This window comes from Emys orbicularis, chromosome 1 (assembly GCF_028017835.1).
Source record: "Emys orbicularis isolate rEmyOrb1 chromosome 1, rEmyOrb1.hap1, whole genome shotgun sequence".
NCBI lineage: Eukaryota > Metazoa > Chordata > Testudines > Emydidae > Emys > Emys orbicularis.
The window spans coordinates 99,363,631-99,385,145 of NC_088683.1; the positions used below are offsets into that span (position 1 = coordinate 99,363,631).

Consider the following 21,515-nt stretch of genomic DNA (forward strand, 5'->3'; position numbering starts at 1 on the left):
AGAAGGGTGCAGTGGAAGTTGGGGTTCATGCCCCCCCCGGGACCCCTATAAATACCAATGCACTGTGATCATGATGAAGCCCTGGGGGCACCAATTGTGCCTGCCTAGACTGTAAGCTCCTTGGGGCAGGGAACACCTCTCCTGCGCATCTGTAATCCCTCACCCCGCCTGCGGCCCTATAAAAAAACTCCCCCTGGAGAGCAGGGCTCAGCCACCTGCTCCATCCAGCCTGCCTCCCCTGCACTGCGTTCTCACAGCACCCAGCCGCTCTCTGCATCTCTCCTTTCCTGCTTTCACTCTCCTCCACTCCCCCTCATTCCTTCTCCCTCTCTGGCTTGCCCTCCGTCACCATCTGTCACAACCACCCCCTCATTCTCGTTCTCTCTCTCTCCCTCCCTCCCTCTCTCTCTCCATCACAATCACTCTGGCACTCCCCTCTTTTCCTTCTCCCCGTTCTCCCCCTGCTACCATTCATTCTCTCTCTCTCTCTCATGCTCGCTCTCTTCCCCCCACCCACCCCCAAGTCTATTCTGATTGGCTGGTGGGATCGTTCCCGGGAGTAACTGACACGCTTGATCTACCTAACCCTGTCCTCCAAGCCCCCACTTCAGCGGATGGAGAGCTGGAGAGGGGAGTCCTGGCTCCACTGAGCAGTGCTGGGAGCTGGGTCTGGTCCCTGCAGCAGGCAAGCCCTGGAGACCAGATAGGAGAATGTGAACAGGCAGATGTGGCAGTGCTGGAGGAAGGCAGAAAAGTCCCACCACCTCTGGAGCAGCAGAAGAGGTGAGGGCAGCAGGCACCTCTGGAGAAGTGTGACAAGCAATTCCAGCCCCTCAAGGACTCAAACCACACGGAGATTTCATTGGGAAATTTTTTTTAAAGGGAAGAAACAATATGACACACATTCTCCCGGCGCGTGGAGGAACATGTAAATCCCATTGACATGTAAGTACCAGGCAGATCTGCCTCCTCTTTCCACCCTCTCCTCCAGGCGCTCTCATGTGCAGAAGTTGGTTCTGCAGTCCCCTCAAATGGAACCTGCTGCCTCCCCTGCCCCGCTCTGTCCCCACAGACTGGTGGCTGGTGATGGCCATGGTGTCTGTACCCGGTGCAGGGGGTGAGAGAGTCATGAACTGGAGTAGGAATGAATGGGTGCAAGTCAAGGTGGGAGGGATGGAGAAGGTGCAGGATTCAAGAGAGAGGCTATGTACATTGCTTCAGGGAATTCTAGGTGGGTTTCCCATCACTTACAAAGCTGATCTATGCTTGGGTGATCCCACTCTCTGCTACACTCTCTCCCCCCCGCCCCCCAGCAATTTCTCCCTCGTTTCCCACTGTCAATGTGGTTTCTTATTCCTAAAGAGTTTGGATTTCTTGGATAAAGATAGAAATTGGCACTTAACTCACAAACCCCCACCTCCCTGGGACCCCAACCCCTAAGCACAAACAAACTTGTACCGTTGTTATGGTTTATTTGCATTACTGGAGCACCTAGAGGCCCCATCAGGTGCCCCAATACAAAAAGTCCCGGCCCCAAAGAGCTTATAAGCTAAGTAGCCAGGTTCTTGATCCTATACCCCAGGCATCTCCCAATAGTTTCCTCAACCCCATTGGGTCCACCACATCTACCTCTCCCAGAGGTCCAACTGCACCAATACTCCCATGAGGCCCCATGCCTGCAGTCAGAGCACTCACTGAGATCCCTTGCCTCTACCTGCCGCTCTTTATGGGACTTAGATTTCACCACTCCTTACCTCCTGCCATCAGCCTATTCCTATTCTCTAGGTATGTCTACATGGCACACTATGTCTGGGCACTGACTCAGGTTTGAGCCCAAGCCCCCTTCTGTCCCCACACAAATCAGCCTGCCTCGGGTCAGCAAGCATTCAGGACCTGGGTGGGTCAGAGCCTGGGTCCAGCTGAGACTCAGGTCCAAGCCCTGTCATTTTGCAGTGGGGAGGCAGGTCAAGTCACAGACCTGAGCCAGAAGATCTGCGAAGCACAGTATGGACGTGTTAGCACGGCTGTGAGACTTGGGGCCAGCAATTGTAAACCCAGGCTTACAATGCAGTGTGGATGCTTAAGTGTGGGCTTGGAAACACTGAGTCCCCAAGCCCGGGTCCCACAGACCTGGGCTTTACCGTGCAGTGGGGACATACCCTCTATCACTGTACCTGGCCCCCGTGCCTGCCACTCCTCTGAAAAAATTAACACCTATGTACAGCACTGAGAAGGCTCTGGAAAAGCTTGGAGAAGAGCTCAAAGAATCATAAAGGTTAGAAATTGGAAAGGCTCGAATCATAGAACCAGAGGGTTAGAAGGGACCGCAGGGGTCATCTAGTCTAACCCCCTGCCAAGATGCAGGATACGCTTTCTATTCAGTCCATCTTTCCTGGCCAGTGCAGGGTGGTTCCTTACAGTGTATTTTCAGGGCTTTGCCTGCCTCGTATTAAGTGGCCCAAGTGATGGGGCTTCCATTGCAAAGGTTATTCCACAGCCCAATGGACTTCACTGGCAGGAAACCTTTCCTGATATTCAGCCTGAGCTTCCCAGTGTTCAATTTCATCCCATTTACACCCCCCTCGGACTTCCCTAAACAGTTCAGCTCCCTCTCTGGGCATTTCCACTCCTCCCCCCGTCATAAACCAGAAGCTCATTCAACACAGATAACAAGGATAACGTAACAATGTCCTAGCTGTGTTCGGTAGAGAACCAGGGCAGAGGGGGCCTACTGGAATGTGGGCACAAGTAGAAGGTGTGAAACATGGGAGGTATCTCTGTGGGGTTCCTCACAACACATTCCGATATTATAAGAACCAGCCCAAACCTCAGACTTTGCCTGAGGCTTCCAGAAGTTTGATTAATGTTCGGGGTTTTTTTTAGATTTTTAATATCAAATCTTTGCCTGCCCTGGTTTTGTACGGTTTGAAAAACACCATGAGGCAAAATAGTTCTCAGCATATTTCTGAGCGGCTGGAGGTGGGTAGGACTGGAAATCGTGTCCTGTGAGATTCCGAGCCCTCGTTACTAGGGAAAAGCTGGGATAAGCTTTGAAACATTGAGGGGTCTCCTGGCCCAAACCCTCAGGTGAGACTGGGGTGGGGAAGGTGCCGTCTATTCCCGGGGCTAAGCATCCATCCCCTTCCATGCAAGTCCTCCCCACTTACAATATGGCTATTTGAGGAGCTAATCAAGCAGTGGGATCAATACACCAAGGGGTGACAAAGGGGCTTCCAGACCCCTGATAATTCAAGAGCATCGCCGACTTGCCACCATAGACTCCCCCGGCATAGCTTGGGGCAAGAGGCTGTGTCTCCACATTTTGCCCTGTGCTGAGCTGCGGCTCCCACATGGCCCCAGCCCCGCCCCAAAGAGGCAGCGGACAAGAACCACGTCCCTCCCTTCCCATGTTCAATCTCTGCCATTGTCAGTGGAGAGCTGGCACACACACAAGCTGCCTGTTTGTACAGGGTTCACTCTGAGCGTTTCCTTGCCAAAGCCTGATGTGACGGGCAGTTGGGCATCAAAAGATTAAGAGGGCTTGAAGTTTGTTTTGGTGCTGTGGAGTGGTGAGGCAGGGACTGCCCCTTCCATTAGCAACCTGGATTCGAGAAGGCTGAGAGTTGCTGCTGGGGTGCAGAGAGAGTGAGAGCGGGTGGTAGCTGGATGTATAACTCCATCTGCCTCCAGTGGGAATGTTATAAATACTCCATCTCCTCCTTTATTCATGTGCAGGGATGATGCAAAACCTGCCTCTCCTTCTTCCAGGGCACTAAGCCAAGCTTCTGACATTTGCTCTGGACTTCAAGGGGATTTTTCAGCCTCAGTAGTGGGCGGGGGAAGGGGGGTGGACAATAATGTCCTGGTGACTTACAGCAGGATCCGGTCCAATGTAAAGAGGCTTCAGCATATATGAGAATCAGGGCCCCTGAAATTAACTTCACCAGCCCCGGAGCCATTTTCAATAGGAAATGGAGGCCTGTGATTGCTCCCTTGGGCTCTTTCCCCTGGGAAGTCCCTTGGCTGTATCAGGCCATTTTCCTGTTTGTCTCAAACACCCAATGGTGGGTTCTTAAACAGCTGGTCACATCTGACATTCTCCCATATGCTCCAGAGACTCCAGCATCTGAACCCCCCTCTCCTTCCCACCTGTGTCTGTGCCCACATGTCGTTATGCCTGCTATTTGACATGTGGCTTGTTCGGCTCTGACTTTTAAAGTGTAAATGCCTTTCTTCTTCCTCTCCTCCTGCCTCCAACTCTCCAGCTGATCCAGTGGGAGATCGCCCCATCCTTCCTTTGCCATGGACTCTCCTGCTTTCACCTCCCCCACTCCTGTGGCTTTGGAGGAGGGGAACATCTCCACCAGCTGGGCAAGTTCCATCCTGGGGAACCTATCCACAACTGCCAGCCCGGGCATGGATGTCAGCGGAGTCCTCATCCCCCTGGTCTACCTCATTGTCTGCGTGGTTGGGCTAGTTGGGAACTCCCTGGTCATCTATGTGGTCCTGCGCCACTCGGTGAGCGAATCGGTGACCAATGTCTATATCCTCAACCTGGCGCTGGCGGATGAGCTGTTCATGCTGGGACTGCCCTTCCTGGCTGCACAGAACGCACTCTCCTACTGGCCCTTTGGCTCCTTCATGTGCCGCCTGGTGATGGCCGTGGATGCCATAAACCAGTTCACCAGCATCTTCTGCCTGACTGTGATGAGCGTCGACCGCTACCTGGCCGTGGTGCACCCAGGGAAATCGTCAAAGTGGCGGACGGCCCGCGTGGCCAAGGCCGTTAGCGCCACGGTGTGGGTGCTGTCGTCAGTGGTGGTGCTGCCAGTGGTGGTGTTCTCGAACGTCCCCTTGGGGATGAGCACCTGCCACATCCAGTGGCCCGAGCCAGCCTCCATGTGGAGAGCTGGCTTTATCATCTACACGGCCGCGCTGGGCTTCTTTGGGCCACTGCTGGTGATCTGCCTCTGCTACCTGCTCATCGTTGTCAAGGTCCGCTCTTCCGGCCGGAGGGTGCGGGCCCTTTCATCCAAGCGCAAGCGGTCAGAGCGCAGGGTCACTCGCATGGTGGTGGCCGTGGTGGCCGTCTTCGTGCTCTGCTGGCTTCCCTTCTACGTGCTCAACATCATCAACGTGGTCTGCCCATTGCCCGAGGAGCCGTCTCTCTTCGGGGTCTACTTCCTCGTCGTGGTGCTCCCCTATGCCAACAGCTGCGCCAACCCCATCATCTATGGCTTCCTCTCCTACCGGTTCAAGCAGGGTTTCCGCAGGGCCATCCTGAGGCCGTCCCGCCGGGTGCAGAGCCAGGAGGTGGTGGCTCGTCCCCCAGAGAAGACTGAAGAGGAGGAAGAGGAAGAGGAGGAGGAGGAAGCGGAGGACAGCGGGGTCAGCAAGATTGCCCAGAATGGCAATGGCAGACAGGAGTGTCCCCTGAGCAGTGGAGCAGCAGGAGGCAGTGAGCAGAAGCCGCTCCCGGAGGAGCCCGGGAGCTGTGATAAACCCAATGCACTGCACATCAGTTATTTGTAGTGAATGGAAAGGGGAGGCTCTGTCCCTCTGTCTCCTGGACACTCCAGTCTGTATCCGGGGGGGGGGGAGGGTTGCGGACTGCGAGGCAGCCAGGTCCAATGCTCCATTTGGAGATGGGGCAAGCTCGAGGAGTGTCTGGAAGGGCAGAGCACCTCCTGTGACTTCAGCAATCCCCGTGGGAGGGGCAGGGCGACAGTATCTGGGTTAGGCTCGGAAGGGGGACTGGATAAGGGCAGAGGGGGGTGCGGAGCTGCAGAGAGGAGTCCAGCACTGAATCCCCCTACAACCGACATAGAGTATTACGAGTGGTTGCTAATTACTCTAGTGCCCTCGTCAGGTGCCCAAGCTGTCCCAGTGTCCATGGGAACCAGACACTCTGGGGCAGGATCATGGGGACAATTCCGCCCCCCCCCCCAACAAACGCATACAGCCCGCCCCTAGGGCTGTCCTCCCCACACCTCCAGCTGCTCTAGTGTTTCTTGGGGACAGCTCCCCACCTCCTGTGTGACCTGATACTATCTCAACCGCATGGAATATCCTGGTTCTTTAAAGGGTTCTCATGTCCCACCTGCAGACTGGTCTCATAGGGCTGGTTTAGGACAGTGGGGCAGAGTATGAGACACACCCTTTCCCACCTCTAGCTCCCAGGGTTTCATGGTGGTATTGTGCCCTGGTGGATGACTGAAGAAGACCAAGACGCCATGGGCTGGGGGCAGGGCTTTCTGCAAGCTGTAATTTCCACCGCCCTCCTCCAGTTTATCATCAATAAACATAAAGATTTAGGACTCTGTGAACCAATGTCAAAGGATCAGTCTGTGTGTGAGTACGATTGTGCTGGGAGGATGAGGATGCAGGTGTGAAAAATGGGGGTGTCTGTGGGCAGGGGCAGCTATGTGGGAATTATGGTTGCCAGGTGTCTGGTTTTCGACTGAAAAGTCCGGTCAAAAGGGGACATGTGCAGCGTCTGGTTAGTACGACTGACCAGACACCAAAAGTCTGGTTCCCACAGTGACCAGCCTCTGCTGCCGGGAGGGTGGGAAGAGCAGCTGCTGCTGGAGGAGCTCAGCTGATGGATTGGAGAGAAGCTTAGGAACTGGCTCCCAGCTCCAGCAGAGAGGAGGTAGGTACCGCCTTCTCAGCCGGGGCCCGGCTCTCTATGGCCCCTCGCTCCGGTGACCAACCCCGCCCCCCCCCGCCTTGCTGTGCCCCCTGACTCTTGCTCCAGGGACCAAACCCCACTCTGCTGGCCCCCCGATTACCCCCTGCCCTGCCATGCCCCAATTGGGCAAGCAGGCAGGCACCGCGACAGCTCCTCCCAGCCCAGCTCTGCAGGTGGCAGGTGAGTCCCATGGGAGGGGGGAGCGAGCGACTGGGAGGGGGCTGTAGTGTCCGGTTTTAAAAAAATTGGAAAACTGGCAACCATACTGGGAGTGAGGGTGGGAATTTTTGTGAATATGGTAATTCCCATATAGGTGTATGGTGGGCAGATGAGAGAGTGTGTGTGTGTACAGGGGTTCAGGACTGTTTTTTCTGTGGGTATGTGTATGTGAAATTTTTGTTCAGGTACAGGGACTGATTTTGTCTCTGTGGGGGTATCTGTACAGGTGCAGGGGGTTGATTTGTCTCTGTGGGGTTGTCTGTATGGGTGCAGGGGTTGATTTGTCTCTGGCGGTGTCCGTGGGGTGTCCATGCAGGGGTGGGTCTGCATGGGTACGAAGGTGGATTTGTCTGCATGTGTGTGGTGGAAAGGTGGCTGCATATGGGGGTGTATGTGTGAGCATCTCTCCCTCTACCTTGCTCCATTCCTGCAGGCTCTGATAAATGCCTCTCCCCATACCTTGAACTTTTCTATAAATGCTGTTGCTAAGATACAGCGATCAGTAAGAGCGACTTTAAATCCAGAGTCTTCAGTAGGATTCTGGACACCTTCCTCCAGGGGGCGGCTTTGGGAAAATTGGAGGCGGCGTGGGTGGGTGTGTGTTAAAGACCAGCCAAAAGGAGAAAGTGCTCCAAGAGATAAGGAAGGATCCTGCGGGATGTGTAAACGGTGTCTCTCTAGGGCAGAAATACTTTTCAGCTCAAGGGGCACCTCCGAGAGGGAGGGAGCGAGACTGTGAGGGGCTAGTTGTGTCGTCGTAGGGAGTAGCCACAAGACCAAAAACACAGAACAGATTTGAAGCCGAAGTAGAAAAATGCAGTGGGAACAGCAGAGAAAGGAGGCTTGAACGGTGAGACCAACCGCACAATGGAATCACGTTCCTGAGGAGCAAATTCACTCAGAATCAGTATGTGGCTAAATGAGAACTTGTTGGTCAACGTGGGGATAGCCAAGCCCAGAGAAAGCAGCCAGGGCTGGGCAAGGCGTGTACTAGGGTAGGTGTCTTCCAGTGCTGGACTGGCTGTCAGGGAGGGTTAACAGATACTGACCACCCAGCTGTCTTGGTGCTGGACTGTCTGTGACTGGGGGTGGGATTGGGGCTGATACCCCTAACCCCGCAGTCCCAGCACTGGACTTTCTGTGAGTAATAACCCTCTCTCCACCCCAGACCCATCCTTTCTTCTCCCTGGACCCAGTATCTTGGTACCAGACAATCCATGAGTGAAGGCTAATCCCCACAAATCCCCTTTTCTGATTCCTGAAGCATCCACCCTTGTACCAGATATTGTACGTCTCTCTTTGGTGAAATGCATTCCCTTTGCTTGGCCGGGAAACGGGTGCACATATAAAGATAGGTATATATCACAATGTGAGATTTCAGGGCCTTAGTATCTGATCTCTTTCCTTGTAAATCACTTGTGGTGGTGGCTCTTCATGTCTCCTCCTTTCTCCTATACCTTTGGAGGCTCAATCCATGCAGAGATACACTCTCATGGACTCTAATGCAGTCTGCAGTCTAAGGAGCAAACCCACAGCCACTGCAGGGAGTTAGCCAATCTCAGTGGCTAGACCAAAAAGGCCATTCTGATTGTGGAAAAAGTTCCAGCTGTCATCTGGTCACCAGGAAGAGAAGGGATCATGACAAACTTCCAGAGCTCCCGTCTATGGCATGGTACAAAAGGCAACAGGTACCGGAGAGGAAAGGGCCTAGATCCCACAATGATAGAGGTAAATAGGTAGATGTCTTGATCCTGCTATTAGGTGGCATCACCGCAAGGGCAATGCTGGGTAATTCTGAAGCAGGAAGCACAGCTGGAGGACATAGTGGAGATGGCATTGACCTTCTGGGAATGGAGGCAGCTGGTGGCTTATTCCTGAGCAGTGAGAGTAGCAGCCAGAAGAGGATGCAGCTGGAGAGAGGCAGCTCAGAGTAGATGGGGAGCAGACACATGAAGGTTTTCCATCTCCTTTTAGACTGGCTACATGACTGCTCTAGCTCCTGCCTTAGGGAGGGAGGGATCCCTGGCTGTCAATTATATTATCAATGTACTATACATGCCACCTTGGCCTTGGCCATAGGATGAAGTAGAAACCCTTTGCCAGGTTGATGGATTAGGGGGAGCTCATGGTCAACCTCTGCAGCCCCCTCTGCTACAAGAGATCAGGAATGAAACCTCAAAGACATTTTTGCCTGCAACACCTAGGTGCAGAAACGCTAGGCTGCTCTGCCCTGCAGACGGGACTCAGAGTGCTGTCGATTTCACTAGGCCGTTCAGTGTCTCCCACCATGGAGCTGGTTGAAAAATGGTATGTTTGAGGGGACATGTTCAACAGTTTTTATTTTTTCAAGATATTTCGTGAAAAATTGCAACACGTTCTAATTTTTGCACTGAAACAAGCTCGCCCTCCCACGTTTTCTATCTTTTCCTCCCTGTTCCCCCCTTTTTTCCAGTTGCAAAATGGGGGGAGGAAACAAATAGAAAAAGTCCGGAAAAAAAATTAGTACCAAAAATTGTCTGCAGAATTTTTCCTTGTTGATGAAAAGTCTGTTTTTCATGGGGGGCGGGGGTAAGGGGAGTGAAAATTTTCAACTAGTCTGTCCCACAGCCCTACCTCCCCCTCCCCCTGGTGAGTTCACGGCTGCAGTCTGCTCGTGTTGCCGTGTGCAAACTGCATTCATGTGGCTGGCCCTGTGCATCCCTTCTGGTTTGGGCCCTGCAGTGAGCTGGCTCTGGGAACGATAGGGGCTGAAGTCATGAACAGCAGCTAGTTGAATTCTGAACATGTTCAGGGGGATTTGTTCTAATCAGACGTGGAAATGGATTTTTCTATTCTGGCTGCAGAGACACAGAGATAAGGGTGCCATCAAACCCTCCGTCACACAAAGGGTTTCATTCTTATCACGTAGAGACCAGAGCTACAAGTCTAGCAGAGGCCACAGCGCTTCCAGCAGCCCCTGAAATGCCTCTTCCCTGCTTGTGTTTGATCACAGTCCGGATGCTTAGAAATAGAAGGACCCCATTCTGCTGGCACTGCAAGAATGTGTGTGTGTGCGCACCAGCACACGCATGTGGGTGTGCATTCAAAGCTGGGCTCTGATTACTGACCTTGAAAATATACTCACAACACAACACCCTATGTACCCCCACTAAGCCTAATGATACACAGTCTGTACCCACACAATCACTGAGCTGTACCTGCTCTCTGCTTGACCATACCCTGCTGCTGTAACTTCTTTGAAGAGAACTTTGCAGAGATGAAAAGGGCCACATGGAGGGGTTCGGCCTAACTGAGGGGAGGGCACGTTACAAGGCTGCGCTGCTTACACAGCCTGCACTTGATGTCCTTCTCAGCTATTTTCAGGAAGCCATTGTTTACACGATCCGTATGGTAAAACAGCAGCTCCGATAAGGTGAATGGCAAACCTACGCAGGCACATGGCGTGTGCCTTCGCTTCTGAATTGTTTGGGAGCATGGGTCAAGGCTGCAGGCTGGGGGTGGTTTCTAAACATTTCTTGGTGCAGGGGAACCAAACAGATAAAAACGCAGAGAGATGTGAACAGATTCAATGCTCCCTGCTCTCCTGGGGATGCAATAGAAAACTGAAACTCTTTATCTGCTTGAACGAGTGGAAAATATGCAAATATTTGCTCATGAAAACTTAATGTTCTTTGCCTTCCCAAGCTTAAAATATGCAAACGCACACATAAGGCACCCACCTCGCACAGATCTCATACCCAGACAGACAAAACGCCCACCACAGAAACACAGTCACAGCGCCCATCTAAACACATGCACACTCAGCGTAACATGTACCATCTAATATGTATATGCTCCGCCTGTGGGACACAAATAGGGTGACCAGACAGCAAATGTGAAAAATCGGGACAGAAGGGTGGGGAGTAATAGGAGCCTATATAAGAAAAAGACCCAAAAATCTAGACTGTCCCTATAAAATCGGGACATCTGGTCACTCTAGACACAAATGCAACCCTAAAAACATACGCGCGGATGCATACATGTAAAACATATATGTGCATGCTGACTCATGTATGGTACCTATGCGGGCATTTAGAAACACACTTGCAACACATCCTGTTCCCTGCAAATGGTGTTATATCAGCATCTCCTGTTAAATTAGGAGCAAGGGGCTGTGGGTCAGACTGCAGTACAGGAAGACACCTTGCCTAGCACATTCTGTGTCTGTTGTCAACCATAGGTACAGCTGCACCCATGTTTTTAAGTGCTGCAGTAGGCAGGGCTAACCTGCTTGGGCACCACGGCTTCATCTGACACTCACTGCAATAAGTGGTAGTCTTTCCATTGACCGTAGTGGGATTTGGGCTGGGCCCCATACAAAGAAGACTTATAGCGTTGCCAACACAGGCAGCTACACTTCCTGCTCACAACGGGGCACAGAACGTGCCAGTGTGGACAAGGCTTGAAGCAGAGGGAAAGTTTAACTGTGGCTGTAAGTGCTGCTCCCCGTTTCTCCTGCAGGGGGAGCTATTTGCTCACATTGGCCCCTATCCGGCCTGGTCGCATGCCTTCCCCCCCTCCCCCCCCCCCATGTCAGGGGCTGTCCAGTTCCCAGCACAGCTGTCAGGGCAAATAGGATTTGAGGGGGCAGGAGTAGGGGTGATCAAGGCCCAAAACATGAGATTCCCATCACTCCCTTGCAGACAGTTCCTAGCGGTGGCCAAGGTAACACTACCACACGTGCTGCCCAACACAAGGCATGCAGAATATTTCCTCAGAGTGGGAGGTTGTTTTGTCCTGCAGAAGTGGGGTCTCCCCACACTGGGGCGCCCTGTGCTGGGAGGGGCACAGTCTCCTCCACTCTGACAATGTGGAATTTTGCCAGGCAGCTGAGTGTGCTGGACGGCTTTGGGGCTGGGCATGAGGTGAATGGGAGGGGAGTGGGTCATGTGACCAAAGGGGACCCCCTATGTCAATAGCCAGTACTGAGCAAACAGCTTAGATGGGAACCCAAACTGGCCCTGCGCTCCAGCTGTCTGTAAGACCCCTCTCATCTAAGTGACTTTAACGTGCTCCTTGCTGGGGGGGCCTGGGCACAAGGCCCTGCAAATGGGGCAGACGCAATGGTGCAATGTCACCATCTGTGCACCGTGAAGCAAGCGCCATCACACTGAGCGGCTGCGCAGGAAGAGCAGACGAATGCAGAAGCAAACATTGACGCAGGCAGCACCTCACATTTTCCAAAGGGGCCCTAAAATCCTGCAGCTGCCCTCCAAAGGACACGGACCAGTCTGGAAAAAGAACAGGAGTACTTATTGCACCTTAGAGGCTAACACATTTATTTGGGCATAAGCTTTCATGGGCTAAAACCCACTTCATCGGATGCATGCAGTGGAAAATACAGTAGGAAGATATATATACACAGAGAACATGAAAAAATGGGAGTTGCCATGCCAACTGTAACAAGACTAATCAATTACAGTGGGCTATTATCAGCAGGAGAAAAAAAACTTTTGTAGTGATAATGACGATGGCCCATTTCCAACAGTTGACAAGAAGGTGTGAGTAACAATAGGGGAAAAATTAGCATGGGGAAATAGTTTTTACTTTGTGTAATGACCCATCCACTCCCAGTCTTTATTCAAGCTTAATTTAATGGTGTCCAGTTTGCAAATTAATTCCAATTCTGCAGTTTCTCGTTGGAGTCTGTTTTTGAAGTCTTTTTGTTGGACAATAGCAACTTTTAGGTCTGTAATTGAGTGACCAGGGAGGTTGAAGTGTTCTCCAACTGGTTTTTGAATGTTATAATTCTTGACGTCTGAGTTGTGTCCATTTATTCTTTTGCGTAGAGACTGTCCAGTTTGGCCAATTTACGTGGCAAAGGGGCATTGCTGGCACAAGATGGCATATATCACATTGGTAGATGTGCAACGATAGGTTCCTGGGTTAGTGTTTTTGGTGTGTGGTGTGTGGTCATTACATAAATTAAAAACTATTTCCCCATGCTAATTTTTCCCCTATTGTTACTCACACCTTCTTGTCAACTGTTAGAAATGGGCCATCCTCATTATCACTACAAAAGTTTTTTTTCTCCTGCTGATAATAGCCCACCTTAATTATAGTTGGCACGGCATCACCTAGTTTTTCATGTCCTCTGTGTATATATATTTTCCTACTGTATTTTCCACAGCATGCATCCGATGAAGTGGGTTTTAGCCCACAAAAGCTTATGACCAAATAAATTTGTTAGTCTCTAAGGTGCCACAAGTACTCCTGTTCTTTTTGCTGATACAGACTAACACGGCTACCACTCTGAACCTGGGACCAGTCTGGGGCTCTCCTTCTCTCAATTCAGGCTCCATCTAGCCTTAATTCATCCTCCGGCAGAGCTGTGGGTGGCACTGCACTGGGTGTGTAGAACACAGGCCTCTGAGGGTCTACAAACATGAAGTAATTTAGCCTCATAACACCCCTGCAAGGTAGGAATTAGGGCCGAGATGATCAGATGTTACTAGTGATTCTGGGGGGCCCAACCTGAGCTGACTTAAAGGGGCTTGGTTGTCAGAGGGCAGGAGCTCAGCACTTCCTGACAATCAGGCCCCTTTATGGTGTCTTTTGGGTACCCAAATATTTAGGCACCTAAAATGACTGGTCATTTTTCAATATCTTGGCCTATCGGCCCATTTCACTAAAGCCAGGAGAGCCTAAGTGACGTGCCTGTAACACAGTAAGTCAGTAGCAGGGTTGGGAAGAGAACAGAAAATCCTGACTAACAACTCCCTGTGCTATTGGAAAGCACTCACTCCTTTCCAGGACAGAGCTGGCTCTGCTCCTAAAGAGTAGGCCCTGCTCTAAAAGGGGAATCAGCTGTTGAGTTGAACAAGTAATGATGTGGGGGGAGTGGAGATTGCTCAGCCTGGTACAGTCCAGAGCGTGGAGGAGGGACTCACAAAGGACCAGACCATCTTCCAAGGGAGGATGGAAAAGACAGTAATTACATAAGAGCCCTTGGCCAGCAGCTGGTTTCAATCAGCTGGGCCACCTCTCACCCGTTCCTCTGGCAGTGCTAACAAGGAGCAGCTGAGGATACACGTAGCTCAGTGCAGGCCTCTCTTAAGGGGTTCAGAGGTAAGGGGATCCCTGTCTTCCACTCACAAGGCAAAGTACCTGGAGAGTAGGAAGGGGTGGCAATAGAAAAGGTACTTAATGATAAAGGATAAGTGGCTGGGAAGAAGTGGGAAGGGGCTATTTGCCTGTGTCTAGATATGCATAATGCCTCCAGCCTAGAGAAAAAGCCAGCTCTGCTCAGTGGCTGTGGAAGATGCAAGGAAATGAATGTGTACGTGTGTGAGAGACAGAGATAGGGTGACCAGATGTCCCAATTTTATAGGGACAGTCATGATTTTGGGGTCTTTTTCTTATATAGGCTCCTATTACCCCCCCACCCCCGTCCTGATTTTTCACATTTGCTGTCTGGTCACCCTAGACAGAGAGAAATGGGAAAAGGAGCAGAGCAGAGGGCTTGGACTGCAGAGGGTTGGAGGAGCTCCTGTGATTAGGCCAGGAAGGGGTCAGTAGTCCTTCTAGATAGGTTAGGGGCCACTTGCAGGGGATTGGGGGTGAGGGGGAGGAGACAGGGCAGGGGGTCAGTCCCTGTAGATAGGTTAGGAGTCATGTGCATGTGATGGGTGGGGAGGGACAATGTAATGAAGGGGACATTGGGGAAGTTCATTTATTTCACTCTCCAGGTTTTGTCCGAGGGGGGGAGCAGCTGCACTTCAGCAGAGAGTACTGGAATCCAATCTGGCAAGAGCTTTCCTGTGTTGGCTTCAAGGCAGAGAGAAAGCGTGTGCGTGTGCGTGTGTGCAAAGCCCTGTAGATTCCCCATGTGCTTCTGATCAGATGATAAAATAGCCCATGAACTCTTCAGTAAACTGTGTTTTCACCTACCCCGCTAGCTCACAAGAGTGTAGCAAGAAGGCTGGAGAGAAGATGGAAGCCAACCTTCTCCCACTGCTCCAAGGAAAACGTCGCCCATAGATAAGGTGCAGAGCTGCAAAAGGGGCTGGAAAATATCCTACCTGGAAATATTCAATAGCTCCCAGAGGAGCTAGGCCAAGATGACTCAGAGATTGGCTCTACCTTCATATTAACTGTGCTGCGGCTTCACTTTCACACCCCACAGGATGCTCCCAACCCTAATTAAGCCTCACCACTAGCCATGGGAGGGAGGCAATTCAGGGTCCTTGGGCCATAATCTCTGTCACAGCTCCATTAGCAGGGAATTTGGCCTAGCATCCCCATTTTACATATGGGGAAACTGAGGCACAGAGTGGTGACCAGGCAGGTCAGTGGCAGAACCTGGATTAAAAGTCAGGAGTACTGTTGTGAATTGCTGAAGAGCACCTCTGCCCTGGTGAGGCCACCCTGCTGGCTGGGACGAAAGGGGCATTCGTCTATGTGCATTCATTTGTGGGGTTCCAATAGAGCAGGGAGGTCAATAACATCCCCAGTGCTTCCCCTCCCTCCTCCGCCCTATGCTCTCTGCACATATTTTCCCAGCCTTTCTGTTTGCTTCTCCAGTGGTGCTGGGGTTCCTGCCAAGCCCCAGCTACTCCTCGGGAAGTGAGCCGGCTGTAACTGCCTCTGACTCCCAAACTAAACAATCGGAAAAATGTTTCCTTTCCTCAGGCTTCCATGGCCTGTTAAACATTCTCCAGCTTTCCTCTGGAATTACAGGAGCGGAGCAAACCTGCTGAATAGGCACTTATGCTCGCAGGGTGGAGGGGGAAATCGCTTTGCTCACCCAGGCCCGAGCCAAGTCTAGCTAGAGAAGACGCCTGGAAGGCCTCTGGCTTAGCTGCATGGGGAATTGAGGGCAAAGGGTACCCTGCAACAGCACAGCATCTCAGCCCCAGGCCCCTCACGCAAGGCCCACCACAGATGGCGTGATGAGATAGCCCAGGGCTGGCTACAAAGAGCCACGTACACATCTGGCTGGAGAGAAGAGTTGGTGGCGTGGGCTTTCCCCAGCGAGGTCATGTTCCAGAGCGTTTCCAGCTGGAGACGCCCTTTCTAGAGAAGATTTCAGGCAGAGGACGTGACCCGTGCACCAGAGAGGGGACCGGTCTGTGCCCCCGCCAGAGAGGGAACCAAAACAGGGAAGAGACAGATCCCTACCCGAGCCAGCAGGAGGCGCTGTAAGGAATGGAGCAGAGGCGGGAACACTGGGGAAAGCCTGCCCTAGCCACCCAGTAGGGATTGGGGCCTGGGGGGTGAGCAATTGCTCTGTCCCAGCGGCAGCAGGGGGACTAATGCAGGGGACGGCTGGGGGTAGTTTGTGCAGGGCTCGGGGGACGCTGTGCGGCGCAGCAGAGCAGAGGAGGCAGGCAGGGAAAGGTCAGGCCTGGAGGGACTGTCCCGGCCAGAGGGGCAAGTGATGGACGGGGACTTGCCCAATGCCCCTGTGCGTGTCAAACCCGAGCTCTCCCCGGGCAGGCAGCTGCTGCCACTGTCCCTGGGGGCCTGAAGGCAGGGCCCGGGGCTGGGGGGGGGTCTCCTCGCTTTCCAGCTTGCTCCAGGCAAGGGTTAAAGGCGGCGGTGCGGAGCGAGCCGGGCCGCGGGGAGAAGGGGGCGCGCCGGGGGCGGGGAGGGAGGCAGGCGCAGCCCGGCTCTGCGCCGAAGCCAGCGGTTTGCGGTGCCTTTGCCAGCAGCGAGCTCCCCGCGCCATGGGACTCGGGGCGAGCGGCGCTAGCAGAGGCTGCCCGGCCAGCAGCGGGGAGTGAGCGGCTCGCAGCGCACGGGACCCTTCCGGCGGCGGCCTGTCGCCTCTTCTGCAGGGTGAGCCGGGGGCGGAGGGGCGAGGGCTGCGGGTTTGATCGCAAGCGCGGCTCGCCCGCCTCGCTGGGGCCCATTGCGCCCTCCAGCCCCGGTGTAGGCTCGACCAGGCAGAGCTGAGCAACCACACGTGCCTATCCCGGCTCCCCGGCCCCTTCGGCGCTGCCCCTCCGCAGCTGGAAGGCTCCTGCTGTGGCAGCACCGCAGGGCCAGATGTGGCTCTCGATGCCTGCCCCAGGCTTCATGCCCCAGAGAGCAGAAGTTGGCCACTGCTAACTAAGCCTCAACCCCCCCCCCCCCCCGAGGTATGGAAATATTGCTAATCCGGGGGGGGGGAGGGGTGAGCTGCAGGGGTGAAGTGACTTGGCCAAGGTCACAGACTCAGTCAGTGGCAGAGGACTCAGCAGCATGTGGTTTCTAGTCCTGTGAGCGGGTCACTTGGCTGCACCTTGTGACCTTGGCGGTGATGGAACAGTACCCACTGGGGGGTGAGCTGGTTAGATGCTCTCTAATGGGATTTAGAGCAAGACTCCAATTAAAGAAAATACCCATTGCTGAGTGAGCTGCAAGAAGTTTGTCTGTGACCCTCCCCCAAGCTTAGAAACCGATTTGATGCTCTCATGAGCTAACAGATCTATCGTTCCCCTACCAGAACTCCTGTCCTTCCTGATAGCAGCAGACAGCTCAAGAATACCCTGGCAATGTGCCTTCCCCCCTCCGTGACCCCCCCCAGATATGTCAGCTAAGAAGTAGGTATGGTTTCAGCTTTGCCAGCGGTATGAGGTGAGCAAATGACCCAAGCAGGATGTTTTTAGTGTTGTAAGGTCACGACCCTTATCGCAGAGCTAACCTCTGAGACCTGAGTTTGTTTTCATCACCAGGGGCTCTTGGATTTGCCTCTTCTCCTTTTATTGCAGCCTGAAGATTGAATCCCCGGGCGCTGGTGCCCTGGGTTCCAGTGGTTACACTATGGGCGCTGGTGCTCTAGGTTCTGGAGGACAGGCCGCCTCTTAGTGGCAGGACCCCAGGCTCCAGGGAGTCAGGCGCCCTAGCAGTGACGCCACTGCGGCTTGGACTGCAGCCTTAGCCCTCCAGGGACAGGCATGTATTAGACTCCAAAGTAGCAGCTCTCTACAGAACCGTTACGAACTCTGTCTTTCTGTCTCCTTCCTTCCCTCTTTGCTCCTGCGATGAATGAACTGGCTTTAGCCACAGAGAATGGAGGTGCAGTGCCCTGTCCTTTCATGTTGGCCTCTGCCTTGGCTCAGTCATCCCCTTCTTCTGTCTCTCTCTCTTACTGGCTCATGTCTTCCAGGTCACTATGGTAATGATTCAGCTACGAGCTCGCGTGGCCTTCCTTGTGCTCCCTCTGTTTGTATTTGGGGCACCTACCGATGAGCCTGACCCCAAAGAAGCAACAACCCTCCCAAATGGCTGCAGACGCTGCTGCGACCCACTGGATTCCCATGGCTCCTCAGAGGTCACCCCCGGCCCTGCCGGACGCCATTCGTCACTGTACCCAATGCCGGAGGTGCGTCCATACATCAACATCACCATACTGAAGGGTAAGTGCCAAGCCAGTGTGCCTGGGACCCAAGGTCTGCTTGGGAACCAGCGTCGCTGTAGTGAAAGGTAAGGTTCTGTGCTGGCATACCAGGTGCCCACAGACTACCAGTGACTTCAGTGCACCATACTGAAGGGCAACAGTGCATCAGTTATACCCATCAAACACCCAGTTGCCAGACTGAAAGGCATGCCCCAGCATATCCAGTGCCTGATGTCCAGACTGATGGACGTCTAGTTGTCTGTCATTATGAAGGGTAAGTGCCCATGCTGGTACATGTAGACTTATGCCCATGTAGCCAGAGAGGTGGAATCAGCCTGTAGAATGCCAGCTTCCCCCTGACCCAGCAGTCTTCCTGCTGTAGCCTCTGAATTCAGGGGAGCCACCTCTTCGCCTGCTTTCCACTGGCTCCTGTTTATTGCCACTGGGGGAGAAGCATCATCAGTTGCCTCTTGCCAATCTGAACCTACTTCAGGATCAAGCTGCCCTGTAGTGCAGAGGGAGGGAGCAGCGGGTCTTTGCCCAGCCAGGAAGGAGAGGGTGTGCCGTTAACAAAGGCACAGTGCCACCACTAATGTCCTGTGCAGGGAAGGCTAATGGGAGGCCATCTCCGTGGACCTCATGTCATCTGGGAGAGGGAGGAGGGGAATGACATGAGCCCTAACATTCACTTTTCTCCCCAAGCAGCTAGGAGGATGCTTGCATGAACACCCCCACACTCATATTTGCAAAGAGTGACTCCCAGCCAAGACCTGCTCCAGGCAGCTCCTGCTGGCTTAGCTCAGGGTGGAATGGGGGTGGCTCTCCGGTGCAGATCAGCTACTTCCTCAAGGGTCCCCATTTGAGGCTTAATGCATAGGATGTGCATGCATGGTGAGTCCTGGCACTGAATGGGAGATTCTGCTCTTTGGGCCCAGTTCATCATTGCTCTGCAGCCCCTTTGTGCTAGCTAGGCATAGGGGCGCTCAGAACCACCTCCACAACAGCTCCCAGCACTGGAGGCATTCTGGGGCCAGAGCAGGGAGGGGTGGCTGGGGGAACCGGTGCTCAAGGAAGTTTGTGTTCCTGCAAAGCCCCAAAGAGGCTCGTGAAACAGGGTAACAAGTTAGGGGTGTCATAGCCTGTGTGGGAGGCTGCACTAGCCCCCACAACCCCTGAACAGGGAAAGCACAGACTAGCTGTGCTGGTGCCTGCACAGGGATGAATCAGGTCCTCTGTACACAGCTCTAGTTTCTGGCCACAACCCTGGCCTCCTCAAGACAGCCCAGTGCTTGGCAGCTTTCACATCTCACTTGGGTATCTTATGGAGCGCATCCCTCTGCTTTGTTTCCTAGGAGACAAAGGAGATCGGGGGGAGCCTGGGACTCCAGGCAAATGGGGCAAAGAGGGGCCACCAGGCGAGCGGGGCCCCCAGGGTCAGAAAGGCAGCAAGGGGCAGATGGGTGCCCCGGGGGATCCGTGCAAGCACCAGTATGCCGCTTTCTCGGTGGGCCGCAAGAAGGCACTGCACAGCAGCGAGGGCTACCAGGCCCTGATCTTCGACACTGTCTTTGTCAACCTCTATGGCCACTTCGACATGTTCAAGGGCAAGTTCTACTGCTACACGGCCGGCCTCTACTACTTCAGCCTAAACGTCCACACCTGGAACTTCAAGGAGACCTACATGCACGTCATGCACAACGACCAGGAGCAGGTCATCCTGTACGCCCAGCCCAGCGACCGCAGTATCATGCAGAGCCAGAGCCTCATGCTGGAGCTGCGGGAGAACGACGAGGTCTGGGTGCGCCTCTACAAGCGGGAGCGGGAGAACGCCATCTACAGTGATGATGTGGACATCTACATCACCTTCAGCGGCTACTTGATCAAGCCCAGCCTGGAATGACTGCCCTCCTCCCTCTCTGTCCTTCTCTCTCTCTCTCTCTCTCTCTCTTTCTCTTTTCACTGCCCGCAATCGCTGCAAACCACAAAGGAGGAAATGGACTGGGGGCTCCCTGGGAGGGTCATGGGATGGGAGGGCACTAGGGAGCCTGAAAGAAAACACCAGCTAGCCAAATCAGGGCCATCCTCATTCAAAGTGTGTCATTGACTTCCAGGTAAGCCCCATTCACCTTGAATAGGGGGTGCCTCAGGTCACCCCTGGTCTTGCTAGGCCATGTGAGCCTTCCCACAGCCTAACTCAGCGGTAGGGACACAGATAACGATACAAAGCAAGGGAGTGATGGTACAGTCCCTGGCTGTGTAGACTGTCGCTCATCTGGGACATAGAGGACCGGATCCTCCACTGGTGTAAATCGGTGTTGCTCCACTGAAGTCAACAGAGTTATACCCAGGTACACCTGCTGTGGATCTAGCTCTAAGTATTGAAAGAGAGCGAGACCCTGCCGGCCATCAGCAAAGCTCTCCTCCAAGCCTCCCGTGGGATGCTCTCCAGTCTCAACTCCCGTGTTAGGTTCAAAGCCATCCCAGCTTTGGACTGTTCCTTTTCTGGAGGCTGAAACAGACCTGATTCTGCTCCCCCACCCCCACCAGATTTACACCAGTGTAACTATCAACTTCTGCAGAGTTCCCCCTACTGCATGCTGGTGTGAGAAGAGAATCAGGCACTGGATTCCACTGCCACAGTCCCATGGGTGTGGCTGGAACAGCTCTGCTAGGAGACAATCATTCCTTTAAAATCCCACCTCCAATCCATTTGAAAACACAATAGGGAGGGACTGGCTGAGTCTGGTGGTAGGTTACACCTTTTACTACTAATGCACAGGGTCAGCTTCTGTCCAGTATCTCCCTGATACTCCAATGGAAGAGGGATAGCCAGTGGTTGCTTCGTAACCTGTACCAGGTGAATTGGGCATCTCAGTCCTGCTCCCAGTGAACAGGTGTCCACATCATTAAAACGTCCCCACTGCTGACTCTGTCTCCTTTGCTGGTGATCTCAGTGGAGAAGCCACGGGAGACTGAAATACACTCCCACCCCTTGCAGTCAGGGGTGAGACACGTTGGCAGGGCTGCACGGCAAAGCTTGTGCTGCCACTGCCTGGGCGTGACCGCCGGGGTTTTCAGTGGCCCTCAGCGCTGACCCAGCTCTGCTTCCACTGACATCAAAGGGAGCTTTGCCACTGGCTTCACTGGCAGCTGAATCAGCTCTGAGTGCTTTTGCAAACCCCTCCCTACGTGTCCTGAGGACACAGTAAAGACGAGATGCCAGGCTGTCACTGGGTCCGTTTT

The 21,515-nt window shown here is 53.5% G+C and overlaps 2 protein-coding genes across 2 annotated transcripts; both read left to right on the plus strand.

The window, feature by feature from the left end:
- Positions 1 to 4,302: 4,302 nt before the first annotated feature.
- On the plus strand, positions 4,303 to 5,532 carry SSTR3 (somatostatin receptor 3). Its single transcript, XM_065421983.1, has one exon. The coding sequence runs from the start codon at positions 4,303 to 4,305 to the stop codon at positions 5,530 to 5,532; it is 1,230 nt and encodes a 409-aa protein (XP_065278055.1).
- A 12,515-nt stretch (positions 5,533 to 18,047) lies between these two features.
- Positions 18,048 to 20,172, plus strand: C1QTNF6 (C1q and TNF related 6). Its single transcript, XM_065423283.1, has 2 exons — positions 18,048 to 18,291; positions 19,625 to 20,172. The coding sequence occupies exons 1-2, from the start codon at positions 18,048 to 18,050 to the stop codon at positions 20,170 to 20,172; spliced, it is 792 nt and encodes a 263-aa protein (XP_065279355.1).
- Positions 20,173 to 21,515: the final 1,343 nt, after the last annotated feature.

What these genes read in the sequence shown, in the direction of transcription:
- SSTR3 (XM_065421983.1), top strand. Translation starts at nt 4,303, where the DNA reads ATGGACTCTCCTGCTTTCACCTCCCCCACTCCTGTGGCTTTGGAGGAG.
- C1QTNF6 (XM_065423283.1), top strand. Translation starts at nt 18,048, where the DNA reads ATGGTAATGATTCAGCTACGAGCTCGCGTGGCCTTCCTTGTGCTCCCT. An exon ending in CAACATCACCATACTGAAGG is followed by an intron (nt 18,292 to 19,624) that starts GTAAGTGCCAAG and finishes TTTGTTTCCTAG; the next exon opens with GAGACAAAGGAGATCGGGGG.